Source organism: Lepidochelys kempii, chromosome 11 (genome assembly GCF_965140285.1).
Source record: "Lepidochelys kempii isolate rLepKem1 chromosome 11, rLepKem1.hap1, whole genome shotgun sequence".
Classification (NCBI taxonomy): domain Eukaryota; kingdom Metazoa; phylum Chordata; order Testudines; family Cheloniidae; genus Lepidochelys; species Lepidochelys kempii.
The window spans coordinates 644,097-657,997 of NC_136390.1; the positions used below are offsets into that span (position 1 = coordinate 644,097).

Genomic DNA, 13,901 nt, shown 5'->3' on the forward strand with positions numbered 1-13,901 from the left:
TCTGTGAGCCCCCCAGGGAGTGCCTGGCCCTGTGTGTCTGTCTGTCCAGCCCCCCAGGGAGTGCGTGGCCGTGTGTGTCTGTCTATCCAGCCCCCCAGGGAGCACGTGGCCATGTGTGTCTGTCTGTCCAGGCCCCCGGGACCACATGGCCCCTTGTCTGTCTGTGAGCCCCCCAGGGAGTGCCTGGCCCTGTGTGTCTGTCTGTCCAGCCCCTCAGGGAGCGCGTGGCCGTGTGTGTCTGTCTGTCCAGCCCCGCAGGGAGCGCGTGGCCGTGGATATGCCGGGACGGCGGCCTGAGGTTGTCGGGATGCTCCCAGGAGCTCAGTCTGTGCCCAGCCTGGGGGCTGCTCTGAGCCACGGGGGGCGCGGGGGGGAGGTGTCTACTCAAGGGGGGACCCTTCCCCCATCACACCCCTCCCCTCCCCACTCCCTGCAGCTGGGGGTGGGGAAGGGAGCACAGGGCACCAAGCCCAACGGCTGGGCCTGGGGCTGAAAGCGAAGGGGCTGGAGGGCTAAGAGCCCCTGCAGGGGTAGGAAGGGGGTGTCCCTCCCTTGCCCAATGCTCACACAGTGACACCCCCGCCCCCCTCCCCTGCAGCCACGTCCTGGTGCTGGCCTGTTACCCCGGGAGCAGAGTCTGTAACTACAGTGCAAGGTGCTGCCCCCCCGGCCAGGACCCTGCTGCCGCGGTGACCCCTCGGGGCTGGGCTCTGCCCCTCACACACACCTGGTGCCCCCGAGGGGCTGTGCCCTGCCTCACCCCACCCACCCAGCAGCACCCCAGGGCCCAGCTGGCGCAGGGCAGTGGGAGCTCTGGGGTGGGGGGTTTGTCGGATGACACAGGCAGTGCGGAGACCTGAGCACTGGGAGGGGCGAGCGGGGCAGGGCGCAGGGCTCGGGGCACAAACACCCAGGGATGGGGTGGGGGGGATGGGCTGGAAGGGGTGCAGGGCTCGGGGCAGGGCCCAGGTCTTGGGGCACAAACACCCAGGGATGGGGTGTGGGGAGATGGGCTGTGAGGGGTGCAGGGCTCGGGGCACAAACACCCAGGGATGGGGTGTGGGGAGATGGGCTGTGAGGGGTGCAGGGCTCGGGGCAGGGCCCAGGTCTTGGGGCACAAACACCCAGGGATGGGGTGTGGGGAGATGGGCTGTGAGGGGTGCAGGGCTCGGGGCACAAACACCCAGGGATGGGGTGTGGGGAGATGGGCTGTGAGGGGTGCAGGGCTCGGGGCACAAACACCCAGGGATGGGGTGCGGGGGGATGGGCTGTGAGGGGTGCAGGGCTCGGGGCAGGGCCCAGGTCTTGGGGCACAAACACCCAGGGATGGGGTGTGGGGAGATGGGCTGCGAGGGGCGCAGGGCTCGGGGCACAAACACACAGTCTGGGGGGGGACAGCGGGCGCTCAGCACCCAGGGATGGGGGGGGAGATGGGCCGGGAGGGGCTGTGGGGAGCTCTGGGGGGGCTGTGCCCACAGTCGGTGGCAGTGCCCAGCGAAGGGAAAAGGGGAAGTAGGTCAGGCTGTGCCCTGCCCACCCCTCCACTATGGGCACTGGACCAGGGCCCGAGACCCAGCTTGCCCCCTCCCAGGGCTCAAGGTGTTTTGGGCCCCCTTCCCAGACAGCGTCAGAGCCTCTGACGGGGACCGGCCCGTGACTCCCCCGCACCCCGGTGGGCACGGCAGGAGCCAGGCGGCCCGTGGTGGCCACAGGCCCAGGAGACGTGTGTTACGGGCAGCAGTGGTAGGGGGCAGGTGTAGAGGGGCTCGGCGGGACGCACCGATCCCCGGGGTGGGGGAGGGCTACGTGGGGCACAGGAAGGAATAGAGATGGGGGGGCAGCAATGCCGGGGGGGGGGACAGAAGTGGGTCTGTGCGTGGACTGGGCTGCATTGGGGTGGGGGTGTGGGGAGCTCGGGGGGGTGCACTGGGATGGGGGTGCAGGACGGGGCATGCGTGGGGGTAGTTGGCACGGGGGGGGGTCATGCAGCCAGCTGGTGCAGCCACAGGGGGCGCTTGCTGGGCGGGAGGCTCTAGGCGGCCCAAGGCTGTTCTGAGCGAGGCCCCTTCCCCGTGGGGTGGGAGCTAGTGGGCTGCAGCCCCCCACCCCGGGGTGTGTGGGGGGGAGGTGTTCATCCACACTGGGGGCGGGGTTTCACCTCCACAGCCAAATGCAGCATTTACACATGGTCCCTGCCCCCCCCGGCACGTCCCCCGGTCCCCGTGCTGGGCCCGATCCTCGGGCCGGGCTGTTTTCCGGCCGGTGCCACGTCTGTCCAGGCCGGCTGCTCCCTGGGGCAGGGCTGCACGGCTCTGTTCTGCGCTGGGTGCTTCGTGCTGGGCCAACCCCGGCGCTGGCTGGGCGTGGGGCTGCCGTGCTGGGCCGGTCCTGGGGCCGGGCGGGAGGGGAGCGGGCAGGGGTGAGGGTCCAAAGCATCTACGGCCTCTCCGGGAGGCGCCAGGTGTGGCTGACGGGCTGGGGCGGGGGGCCGGCTGGGGAGGGGATGGGCCCGGTGCCCACCGTGCCAGGCGCTGGTGCCGTTCTCCGTGCAGCCCGTGGGGCTGGGGGGCCCTTTGCGCCCGCAGTGCTGAGCCCGGCCTAGCAGGCGAAGTCCTCGAAGACGCCCTGGTGGGCGTCGCGGTGGCGGTGGTTGGGCAGGATGCTGGTGCTGTAGGTGCCCTCGGCGTGTCGGCCCAGCGTCCCGCAGGGGCTCTGCAGGGGAAGGCACTGTCAGCACCGCAGCCGGGGTCCCCCTGCCCCCCAGGGAGCTAGGCCTGGTGCCCCCCCCCCCCCCCCCGCGAGACCCCTCCCGGCCTGCGAGGCCCGTGGGCCGGCTCTGCTGGGCCGTACGTTCCCCCTCCCCCAGGTGTTTCTGCACCTCCTGCTGGCGAGGCCCTGCCCGTCCCTGAGAGCCCAGGGCAGGGCGAGGAGCCCGGTGCCATCCAGCCGCGGTACAGGCCCCAGGGGGCTGTCTCCGGCCCTGCCTTCGCCACACCGGCCACGTGTGTGTGGGGACGTGGTTACAGCCAGGGCAGGGTCCGACCAGGCCCCATCCATGCAGGGGACAAACACCCCTCGCCGTTAGCCTGGGCCTGGCTCCCCCCTCACTCCACCAGCTGGAGATTAAACGACCCCCCAGGGTCCCTGGCTGCAGCCGGGCACCGGGGCACTGGACACACCAGCCCCATACAGAGCGACTCCGCTGGGTTGTTTGTATCAGCCATTTGCACCCAGGGCCGGGAGCCCTCCCCCCAGCCCTCAGCCCCCAGGGCCGGGAGCCCTCCCCCCAGCCCCCTCCATCTCCCCTCGCTCGGAGGAACCAGTGACGCTGTAACGCCTGTCCCAGAGCAATTGCAGCGTGATCACGATGCGGGCATGACAAGGGCACCTGCCGGACACCGGCCCTACCTGCCCAGCAGGGGGCAGCGCGGCCTGGCCACCATGCTCCTGCGGTGACGGGGCAGCCACGGGCATCCCCCAGGGACAGTCAGCACCGGGCCTGGCACGTGCCGCTCACTAGGGGCCGGGTTCTGGTCTCCCCCACTCTCTGGGACCTGGCGTCACACCGCGGCCGCGCACAGAGCTACCCCTGACTGACCCCAGAGCGAGAGCACCGTCAGCCCCAGACCCGCCTGTCGCTCGGGCTGGGGGGCGCCGGACGAGTCGATCGCCAGCTACGGCCACCAGCCCCTGCAGCCAGCAGAGCCCCAGGCCCCCGGGCAGGCAGCCGGCCCCTGGGCTGATTTCCCTGGGGCCTGGGAGGGGTCCCTGGTCCCTGCTGCTGGTCGCACAGACGCGAGCAATGAGCCTTTCCAAGGAGTTTTAATGACTTTGATTTTTGCACTAGGAGGAAATTAAACTAAATCCAGCCGGTGCTGACGGCCACAGCGGCCGAGTTCGCGACACTGGGCGAGCGATTACCAGCATCATTGCACAGTGGGTCACTCCGCGCCCATGACACAGCCCCGGGGCCTGGGCTCCAGCCTAGCTCCGCTAATGCACCCCAAATACAGAGGCGGGGGCTGACGCCGTGGGCCAGTCTCAGGGCCGCAGGGCCCCCTTGTAACAAGCAGAGACCTCGGCCAGCACTAGCGGGCACCTGCCCAGGCAGCCGGGGCGACGGGCCGCAGCAAAGGGCAGCCGGTGGAGCCCCCGACCCGGGAGGGGCCAAGGCCCTGGCGGGGACAGACTGGGGTTACTTGGTCTCGGCCCAGCGCGGGGGCAGGACTAGCTGGGCCTTTCCAGCCTGAAATCCCCATGGTCTGAGACGGCGTAAAACCCAGCGTGTCTGGGGAGCGGGACGTGCTGAACGACCTGCCATGCCCAGCCCCACGGGGCTGGGGAGCGGGGGGTGCCCAGCCTGATGGTGGGTCTGGGGCCGTGCCCAGCCTGGCAGGGAGCCGCCTCCGTGCAGGGACCCAGCAGCATTGATCTCAGCCCCGCGGCGCGGGGACAAGGGGTGAGAACCGTCAGCGCCGCACTTACAAAATCCCCCTCTTTGTGCTTAGACTCCCCCCACCCTGCCCCGGGCGTCTCACTGTCCAGGCCCCTTTCCCCCCACCCAAAAAGCCCCCCCCCCGCCTCACCCACCGTCCTCCCGCCCGGTGTCGCTGGCTGGGCCTGTTCACCACGCCCGGGGGCCGCGTACCTGATCGTTGTGCTCCTCCAGCCCCAGCGTGGCGATGCTGCCCGCTGGCTTCCTCAGGGGCGGCTTGGAGCGGCCCAGAGCCCGGCTCACCTTGTCCCGGATCACCTGGGCGGGCGAGAGCGTGGGGGGGGGCTGCTCAGCGCACATGTGTACAGACCGCCCAGACACACGTGTACAGACATGCCCAGACACACGAGTACAGCCCAGACACACGTGTACAGACATGCCCAGACACACATGTACACACATCCAGACACGTGTACAGACACGCCCAGACACACATGTACACACATCCAGACACGTGTACAGACACGCCTAGACACATGAGTACAGCCCAGACACACATGTACAGACCACCCGTACACATGCCCAGACACGTGTACAGCCCAGACACACGTGTACAGACATGCCCAGACACGTGTACAGCCCAGACACACGTGTACAGACCGCCCAGACACACGTGTACAGACCACCCATACACACACCCAGACACGTGTACAGACACGCCCAGACACACGAGTACAGCCCAGACACACATGTACAGACCACCCGTACACATGCCCAGACACGTGTACAGCCCAGACACACGTGTACAGACACGCCCAGACACACATATACACACATCCAGACACGTGTACAGACATGCCCAGACACACGAGTACAGCCCAGACACACATGTACAGACCACCCGTACACATGCCCAGACACGTGTACAGCCCAGACACACGTGTACAGACATGCCCAGACACACATGTACACACATCCAGACACGTGTACAGACACGCCCAGACACATGTGTACACAAGACCAGACACGCACATTCACACATACTCAATCAGGGTGGTGGGTTAGCCCCTCCTTTGTCCATCTCGGAGCTCCCCCCCTCCGGCCGCCTGCTCCTTCGCCGGGCGTCATGGGGCAGGGGGGATATGAGCCATGGGGAGATCAGTCCCCCCACCCCAGCTCAAAGAACACTAGGGGCTTGCAGGGGGCTGTGACGAAGCGGGACTGTTCTTAATGTTTCCTCTGAATAGTGTGGGGGTGCCTCAGTTTCCCCTATGCAGTTCTTAAGTATCTAGGGGGTGGGGTAAGGGTGTATGATCATTGCAGAGCCCTAGAGGGCAGGTGGGTGCAGGGGTCTGGACACAGAGAATGGCCGACACCCTGTTTCCTGGCCACTGATGGCCTGGGCCCTTCCCCCTGCAAGGTGAGAGCTAAAGGGTTGGAGAACAAAGGAATCTGGTGACCTCCTGGCCCAGGAAAGGGACAAAGCCCAGAGGAGGAGGGAGTGGAGAGAGGGGGAGTCAGCTGGGGGCTGGCTAGGGATGAGGAGTGAAGGGCAGACATGGTTGTCTGGCCCACTGCCCCCCAAAATGGACCCGACTGAGGGGTCCTGTTCTCTGCAACTACAAGCTCTGTGTTAGACCATGTTCCTGTCGTCTAATAAATCTTCTGTGTTACTGGCTGGCTGAGAGTCCCGTCTGACTGCGGAGTTGGGGGGCAGGACCCTCTGGGCGGACTGGCTGTGGGAAGCGCAGGGAGGGGCAGAGGAGGCTGAATGCTCCGAGGTCAGACCCGGGAAGGTGGAGCCGGGGGAGCTGTGTGTCCTGCAGACAGGCTGCTCCCCGAGAGGAGACTCCCCCAGAGTCCTGCCTGGCTTTGTGGGGAGCAGTCCCAGAGCATGGCCCGGGGATGCCATGACGGGGCGGTGTGGAGCCGACACCCCGGGCAGAGCCGTCCGGCCCCACCGGTGCCCAGGGCGGGCACTCAGCCCCGAGCTGCAATGGGGGGCGAGAGATGGGTGCTCTGCTGTGCCTCCCGCAGCGCCCGCACCCAGGCCCACGCTGGTGCTCACCTCATAGACGTAGTCCAGGATCTCCAGGATGGTCAGGACGCTGGCGCCGATGAACAGCCCCATCTGCCCCCCGATGTCCCCTGGCAGCAGAGAGGGAGCTGGTCACGGGGGATTGGGGGGCACGGGGGGAAGGGGCTGCCAGAGCCAGCCCGGCTCAGCCCTGCGGCCGGGACAGGACCCGGGGGGACGGGCATTGCCAGGGCGGGCACCTGACTGACTCCCCAGAGCCACTGGTGCCGGGGGGAGGCGTGCGGGGGGGCTAGTGAGAGTGGGAGGGGGCAGGAGGAGGGGGCAGCGGGAGGGTGTTGGGGAGCAGTGGAGGGAGGAGGGGGAGCTGTGGGGGGGCTAGTGAGAGTGGGAGGGGGGGCAGTGGGAGGGTGTTGGGGAGCAGTGGGGGGAGGAGGGAGGAGCCGTGGGGGGGCTAGTGAGAGTGGGAGGAGGCAGGAGGAGGGGGCAGCGGGAGGGTGTTGGGGAGCAGTGGAGGGAGGAGGGGGAGCTGTGGGGGGGCTAGTGAGAGTGGGAGGAGGCAGGAGGAGGGGGCAGCGGGAGGGTGTTGGGGAGCAGTGGGGGGAGGAGGGGGAGCTGTGGGGGGGCTAGTGAGAGTGGGAGGAGGCAGGAGGAGGGGGCAGCGGGAGGGTGTTGGCGAGCAGTGGGGGGAGGAGGGGGAGCTGTGGGGGGGCTAGTGAGAGTGGGAGGAGGCAGGAGGAGGGGGCAGCGGGAGGGTGTTGGGGAGCAGTGGGGGGAGGAGGGAGGAGCCGTGGGGGGGCTAGTGAGAGTGGGAGGAGGCAGGAGGAGGGGGCAGCGGGAGGGTGTTGGCGAGCAGTGGGGGAGGAGGGGGGGAGTCGTGGGGGGGCTAGTGAGAGTGTGTGAGGATGTGACTCAGCAGGGAGGGGGGAGTGTTGACCTGGGAATGTGCCCTGGGGATGGGAGACCTGAGAACCTGTCACCTGAGCCAGGAGGGGGACGGGGAGGTAACACCTCTGCCCAGGAATGTGAAGACAGGCTGCAGGAGGGGGCCTGCTGGGGGGGTTTAGTTTCAGTTTGGGGCTGGGGGGAGGAACACAGGGAACCCCAGGGCTGGGGTCTAAGCTCCCTGCTCCCCCAGAAGGACGTGATTGAGGGGTCCTGGTTGTACCCACAAGCTCTGTTGTGGACCGTGTTCCTGGTGTCCAATAAACCTTCTGTTTTACTGGCTGGCTGAGAGTCTCAGTGGATCCCAGGAAGAGGGGTGCAGGGCCTGGACTCCCCCACACTCCGTGACAACTGGTGGCAGCGGTGGGATGTACTGCACCCCGTGAACGGCGCTTCCTGCAGTAAGTGACTGGGGAGCAGTAAAATGAAGGGGGATTGATGGGGACCAGGCGTACTGAAGATTCAGAGAGAGACGGTTTCGGGGGGCGGTTAACCCCTAGGAATGTGTGACCAGAGAGAAGGACTTTTGCAGTAACAGGGTCCCCCGGGGGATTGCAGCGAGCGGTCCCGGGGCGGAGGAGTCTGCAGCTCGACCCTGGCAAAGAGGTGGTGACCTCAAGAAGGACTGGCACACGAGGGGCTTTTCCTGGAAACCGTGGGAAGCTGCCCAGCCTGCGAGTGGCCAGCAGGGAGATGTACGCTAAACGCCTGAAGAGCGACCTGGTGGAGCTGTGCAGGCAGAGGGGGCTGCGCATCGGGAGGTCCACCAAGGAACAGCTGATTGCCCAGCTGGAGGAGAGGGATCGCTTGGATGACCCGATCCCTGTCCCTGAGGGAAGCTGCCCGGCGGACGCAGCGTGGGCCCTGGGGCCTGACCGGGCTGGGAGGGGTCAGACTGCTGCCGAGGACATCCCGAGACCCTTCCTACCTATGTCCGGGGGAGGGGTTGGGGGAAGCCCAGCGAATACCGAGGGCACCCTGACCCCGGCACCCAGCAGGGGATCCTCCCGGCGGAGCTCCCCATCCCTGGAGCGGATGCGGCTGGAATGGGAGAGGGAGATGAAAATGAGGGAGCTGGAGGATCATGAAAAACAACGTCAACATGAGGAGAAACAACGTCAACATGAGCAGGAGGAGAAGGAGAGGGAGCGTCAGGAGAAGGAGAAACAAAGACAGCATGAACTGGAGCTGGCCAGGCTGAGGAGCAGTGGGGCCCCGGCTGCAGTGAGTGCAGGGCGACCCAAGACTGCAAGGAGCTTTGATAAGTGCTTCCTGGCCCAGCGGAAGGAGGGGGAGGACATGGATAGCTTCCTGACGGCCTTTGAGAATGCCTGTGAGCTGCACAGGGTTGACCCTGCGGACAGGCTCCAGTTCCTCACCCCCTTACTGGACCCCAAAGCCGTGGAGGTGTACAGCCGGATGACAGGGCCGGAGGCAGGGGACTATGAACTGTTCAAACAGGCCCTGCTCCGTGAGTTTGGGCTGACCCCCGAGATGTACCGGAGAAGGTTCCGGAGTCAGCGTAAAACGCCGGAGGTCACCTACCTACAACGGGTCAACCGGATGCAGGAGTATGCCCGCAAGTGGACAGCTGGGGCCCGAGCTAAAGAGGACCTGCTGGACCTAATCGTACAGGAGCAACTGTATGATCAGTGCCCTTCCGACCTGAGGCTGTGGTTGGGGGACAAAAAGCTCGAGAACCCCCAGCACGCAGGGCAGCTGGCTGACGAGTTTGTGAACAGTCGGTCAGGGGGTAGCCGGGAGGAGTCCCAAAAGAACAGGCCCCCCCCCCCGCGATGCAGAGAGAGAGTCACCAGGGGGCCTCCCAGCAGGGAAATAGGGAGAACCCCCTCCCACGGGGAACGCCTGGCGTCAGGCCCCTCCGACCCGCTCGAGGGGACCAACGTGACCGGAGCTGCTATCACTGTGGCCAGAGAGGCCACGTACGGACCCAGTGCCCCGGGCTCAGGGACAGACTGAGCAGACCCAACCTACCCAGGGTTAACTGGGTAGGGACCCAGCTGGACGAGGGGCAGACGACCCAGGAAAGGGGGGCTGCCAGTTTACCACCTGCTCAGGAGGGAAGATTACCCCAGGCCAGCTCCGCCAGAGGGCTGGAGGCTCTGGACTCAGGGTCCTTGGTTTACAGGGTGGGCGCGGGGCTGTCCCTCCGGAGAGAGTGCCTTGTTCCCCTGGAGGTGGATGGGAGGAAGGTCAATGGATACTGGGATACGGGCGCGGAGGTGATGCTGGCCCAGCCCGAGGTGGTGGCCCCAGATCGGGTGGTGCCCAACACCTACCTGACCCTGATGGGGGTGGGTGGGACCCCATTTAAGGTGCCCGTGGCAAGAGTACAACTGAAATGGGGGGCCAAGGAGGGCCCCAAGGATGTGGGGGTACACCACCATTTGCCCACTGAGGTTTTGATGGGGGGGACCTAAAGGACTGGCCAAGCAAGCCCCAGGCCGCCCTGGTTGTGACGCGTAGCCAGAGCCGGCGAGGGGCACTGCACCCTGACCTCGGGGAGGGTATCACACCGGAGGCGCAGGACCCTACCCTGGTGGGGAGGGAGGGCCGAGGGGCACGGCTCAGAGAGGCGGAGGCCTCAGACCCGGCCAGTGAGAGGGAACCGGGCCCCATCCCTTCCCCAGCCGCTGAGTTCCAGGCCGAGTTGAGGAAAGATCCCTCCTTGCGGAAGCTCAGGGACCTGGCCGACCTCAGTGTGGTACGGACCATGAGGAGAGGCTGCCAGGAGAGGTTCCTGTGGGAGAAGGGGTTCCTGTACCGAGAATGGGCTCCCACAAGGGAAGCAGAGTCCTGTGGGATCAGGAGGCAGCTGGTGGTCCCCCAGAAGTATCGCCGCAGGCTCCTGTACCTGGCCCACGACATCCCCCTCGCAGGGCACCAGGGAATCCGGCGCACCCGGCAGAGGTTGCTACAGAACTTTTACTGGCCCGGGGTCTTTACCACGGTCCGGCAGTATTGCCGATCCTGTGACCCCTGTCAGAGGGTGGGGAAGGCCCGGGACAAGGGGAAAGCGGCTTTGAGACCTTTGCCCATCATAGAGGAGCCTTTCCAGAAGGTGGCCATGGACATCGTGGGGCCTCTCAGCAGGACGACCCGGTCGGGGAAGAAATACATTCTGGTGGTGGTAGATTTTGCCACCCGCTACCCCGAGGCAGTGCCCTTAGCTTCCATTGAAGCAGACACCGTGGCCGATGCGCTCCTGACCATTTTCAGCCGAGTGGGGTTCCCCAAGGAAGTCTTGACAGACCAAGGCTCCAACTTCATGTCGGCCCTGCTCCGGTGCTTGTGGGAGAAATGTGGGGTCCGGCACGACTGGGCCTCAGCTTATCACCCCCAGTCCAATGGGCTGGTGGAGAGGTTTAATGGGACGCTAAAGATGATGCTGAAAACCTTTATGAACCAGCACCCGCAGGACTGGGACAAGTACTTACCGCACCTGCTGTTCGCGTACAGGGAGGTGCCCCAGGAGTCTACCGGATTTTCGCCTTTCGAACTGTTATATGGCAGGAGGGTGAGGGGCCCCCTGGACCTGATGAGAGACGAGTGGGAGGGGAAGGCCACTCCCGATGGAGAGTCAGTGGTGGAGTATGTCCTGATCTTCCGAGAGAGACTGGCTGAACTCATGGGCCTGGCCAGGGAGAATCTGGCCAGAGCCCAGAGGAAGCAGAAGGTCTGGTATGACCGCACGGCACGGGCCCGTGCCTACGCCACCGGGGATCAGGTGATGGTTCTCATCCCCGTGAGAAAGAACAAACTACAAGCCGCCTGGGAGGGCCCTTTCAAGGTTGTCAAGCAGCTCAGTGAGGTAAACTATGTGGTGGAGCTGTCGAACCAGGCGCACCACCGCCGGGTGTACCATGTGAATATGATGAAGCCATATTATGCCAGGGAGAATGTGGTGGCGGCCGTGTGTGGACATTGGGAGGAGCAGGGAGATGACCCCTTAGTAGATCTATTCCCTGGGACCAGAGCTGGTTCCCCCCTGGAAACAATTCCCCTCTCGGATCAGCTAACCCCTGCCCAGCAAGCTGAGGTCAGGGGGTTGCTGCATCCGTACCGACAGCTGTTTTCCAACCAGCCTGGACGCACTAATCTGACTGTCCACCGGGTGCAGACAGGGTCGCACCTGCGGATAAGATGCTCCCCCTTCCGAGTCACAGGGAAAACTGCTCAGGACCTGGAGAGAGAGGTCCAGGACATACTGGCTTTGGGGGTCATTCAGCCCGTGGGCCTCGCCAGTGGTGCTGGTCCCCAAAAAGGACGGGTCGGTCCAGTTCTGTGTGGACTATCGGAAGCTCAATGCCATCACTGTATCTGATGCCTACCCCATGCCCAGGCCGGACAAGCTCCTAGACAAGCTGGGATGAGCTCGGTACCTCACCACCATGGACCTTACAAAGGGCTACTGGCAAGTGCCGCTGGATGCAGATGCCCGGCTGAAATCGGCCTTTATCACCCCTCTGGGGCTCTATGAGTTCCTGACCCTGCCTTTCGGCCTCAAGGGAGCGCCGGCCACCTTCCAGCGCCTGGTGGACCAGCTCCTGAGGGGGATGGAGAGTTTTGCCGTGGCGTATATTGATGACATCTGTGTCTTTAGCCAGACCTGGGAGGACCACATGTCCCAGGTTAGACAAGTGCTGGACCGACTCCAGGGGCTGGGCTGACTGTAAAAGCGGAGAAGTGCAAGGTGGGGATGGCGGAAGTATCTTACCTGGGCCATCGGGTGGGGAGCGGCCACCTAAAGCCGGAACCAGCCAAGGTGGAGGTGATCAGGGACTCCCGACACCAAAAAGCAGGTCCAAGCTTTTATTGGGTTGGCAGGATACTACCGAAGATTTGTGCCCCACTTTAGCGCCATAGCCACCCCATCATGGAGCTATGTAAGAAGGGGAAGCCAGACAAGGTGGTCTGGACCGAGCAGTGCCAGGAGGCTTTCCGGGCGCTGAAGGAGGCTCTGGTCAGTGGCCCAGTTTTGGCAAACCCAGACTTTGACAAGCCCTTTGTGGTGTTCACCGACGCCTCCGACACGGGACTGGGGGCGGTGTTAATGCAGGAGGATGAAAAGGGGGAGAGACACCCCATCGTGTACCTGAGCAAAAAGTTGCTACCCCGGGAGCAACACTACGCGGCCATCGAGAAGGAGTGCGTGGCCATGGTATGGGCCCTCAACTAGACTAGACCCAAACTAGAGCCTTATCTCTTCGGGCGACACTTCACCGTCTACACCGACCCCTCTCCCCTGACCTGGCTGCACCAGATGAAAGGAGCCAACGCCAAGCTCCGGAGATGGAGCCTGCTCCTGCAGGATTACGACATGGACGTGGTCCACGTGAAGGGAAGGGCCAACCTGATAGCAGACGCGCTGTCCCGGAGAGGGGGCCCCGAACTTCCCCAGGTCACTGGTCAGCGTGACCCCGCTCAGTTCAGTCTCGAAGGGGGGAGAGATGTGACGATGTGACTCAGCAGGGAGGGGGGAGTGTTGACCTGGGAATGTGCCCTGGGGATGGGAGACCTGAGAGCCTGTCACCTGAGCCAGGAGGGGGACGGGGAGGTGACACCTCTGCCCGGGAATGTAAAGACAGGCTGCAGCAGGGAACCTGCTGGGTGAGTTTAGTTTCAGTTTGGGGCTGGGGGGAGGAACACAGGGAACCCCAGGGCTGGGGTCTAAGCTCCCTGCTCCCCCAGAAGGACGTTATTGAGGGGTCCTGGTTGTACCCACAAGCTCTGTTTTGGACTGTGTTCCTGTTGTCCAATAAACCTTCTGTTTTACTGGCTGGCTGAGAGTCTCAGTGGATCCCAGGAAGAGGGGTGCAGGGCCTGGACTCCCCCACACTCCGTGACAACTGGTGGCAGGGGTGGGATCTACTGCACCCCGTGAACGGCGCTTCCTGCAGTAAGTGACTGGGGAGCAGTAAAACGAAGGGGAATTGACGGGGACCAGGCGTGCTGAAGATTCAGAGAGAGACGGTTTCGGGGGGCGGTTAACCCCTGGGAATGTGTGACCAGAGAGAAAGACTTTTGCAGTAACAGGGTCCCCCGGGGGATTGCAGCGAGCGGTCCCAGGGGCGGAGGAATCTGCAGCTCGACCCTGGCAAAGAGGTGGTGACCTCGAGAAGGACTGGCACACGAGGGGCTTTTCCTGGAAACCGTGGGAAGCTGCCCGGCCTGCGAGGGGCCAGCAGGGAGATGTACGCTAAACGCCTGAAGAGCGACCTGGTGGAGCTGTGCAGGCAGAGGGGGCTGCGCATCGGGAGGTCCACCAAGGAACAGCTGATTGCCCAGTTGGAGGAGGGGGATCGCTTGGATGACCCGATCCCTGTCCCTGAGGGAAGCCGCCCGGCAGACGCAGCGTGGGCCCTGGGGCCTGACCGGGCTGGGAGGGGTCAGACTGCTGCTGAGGACATCCCGAGACCCTTCCTACCTATGTCCGGGGGAGGGGTTGGGGGAAGCCCAGCGAAT

The 13,901-nt window shown here is 64.8% G+C and overlaps 1 protein-coding gene across 1 annotated transcript in view; it reads right to left on the reverse strand.

Moving 5' to 3' along the window:
• Positions 1-1,904: 1,904 nt before the first annotated feature.
• Positions 1,905-13,901, reverse strand: part of ASIC4 (acid sensing ion channel subunit family member 4) — an 85,315-nt gene continuing 73,318 nt past the window's right edge. The window contains exons 8-10 of the mRNA XM_078854751.1: positions 6,504-6,583; positions 4,649-4,753; positions 1,905-2,712 (exon numbers count right to left, since the gene is read on the reverse strand). Coding sequence (XP_078710877.1) covers positions 2,599-2,712; positions 4,649-4,753; positions 6,504-6,583 — 299 coding nt within the window. The 3' untranslated portion in view covers positions 1,905-2,598. The remainder of the gene's footprint in view (positions 2,713-4,648; positions 4,754-6,503; positions 6,584-13,901) is intronic.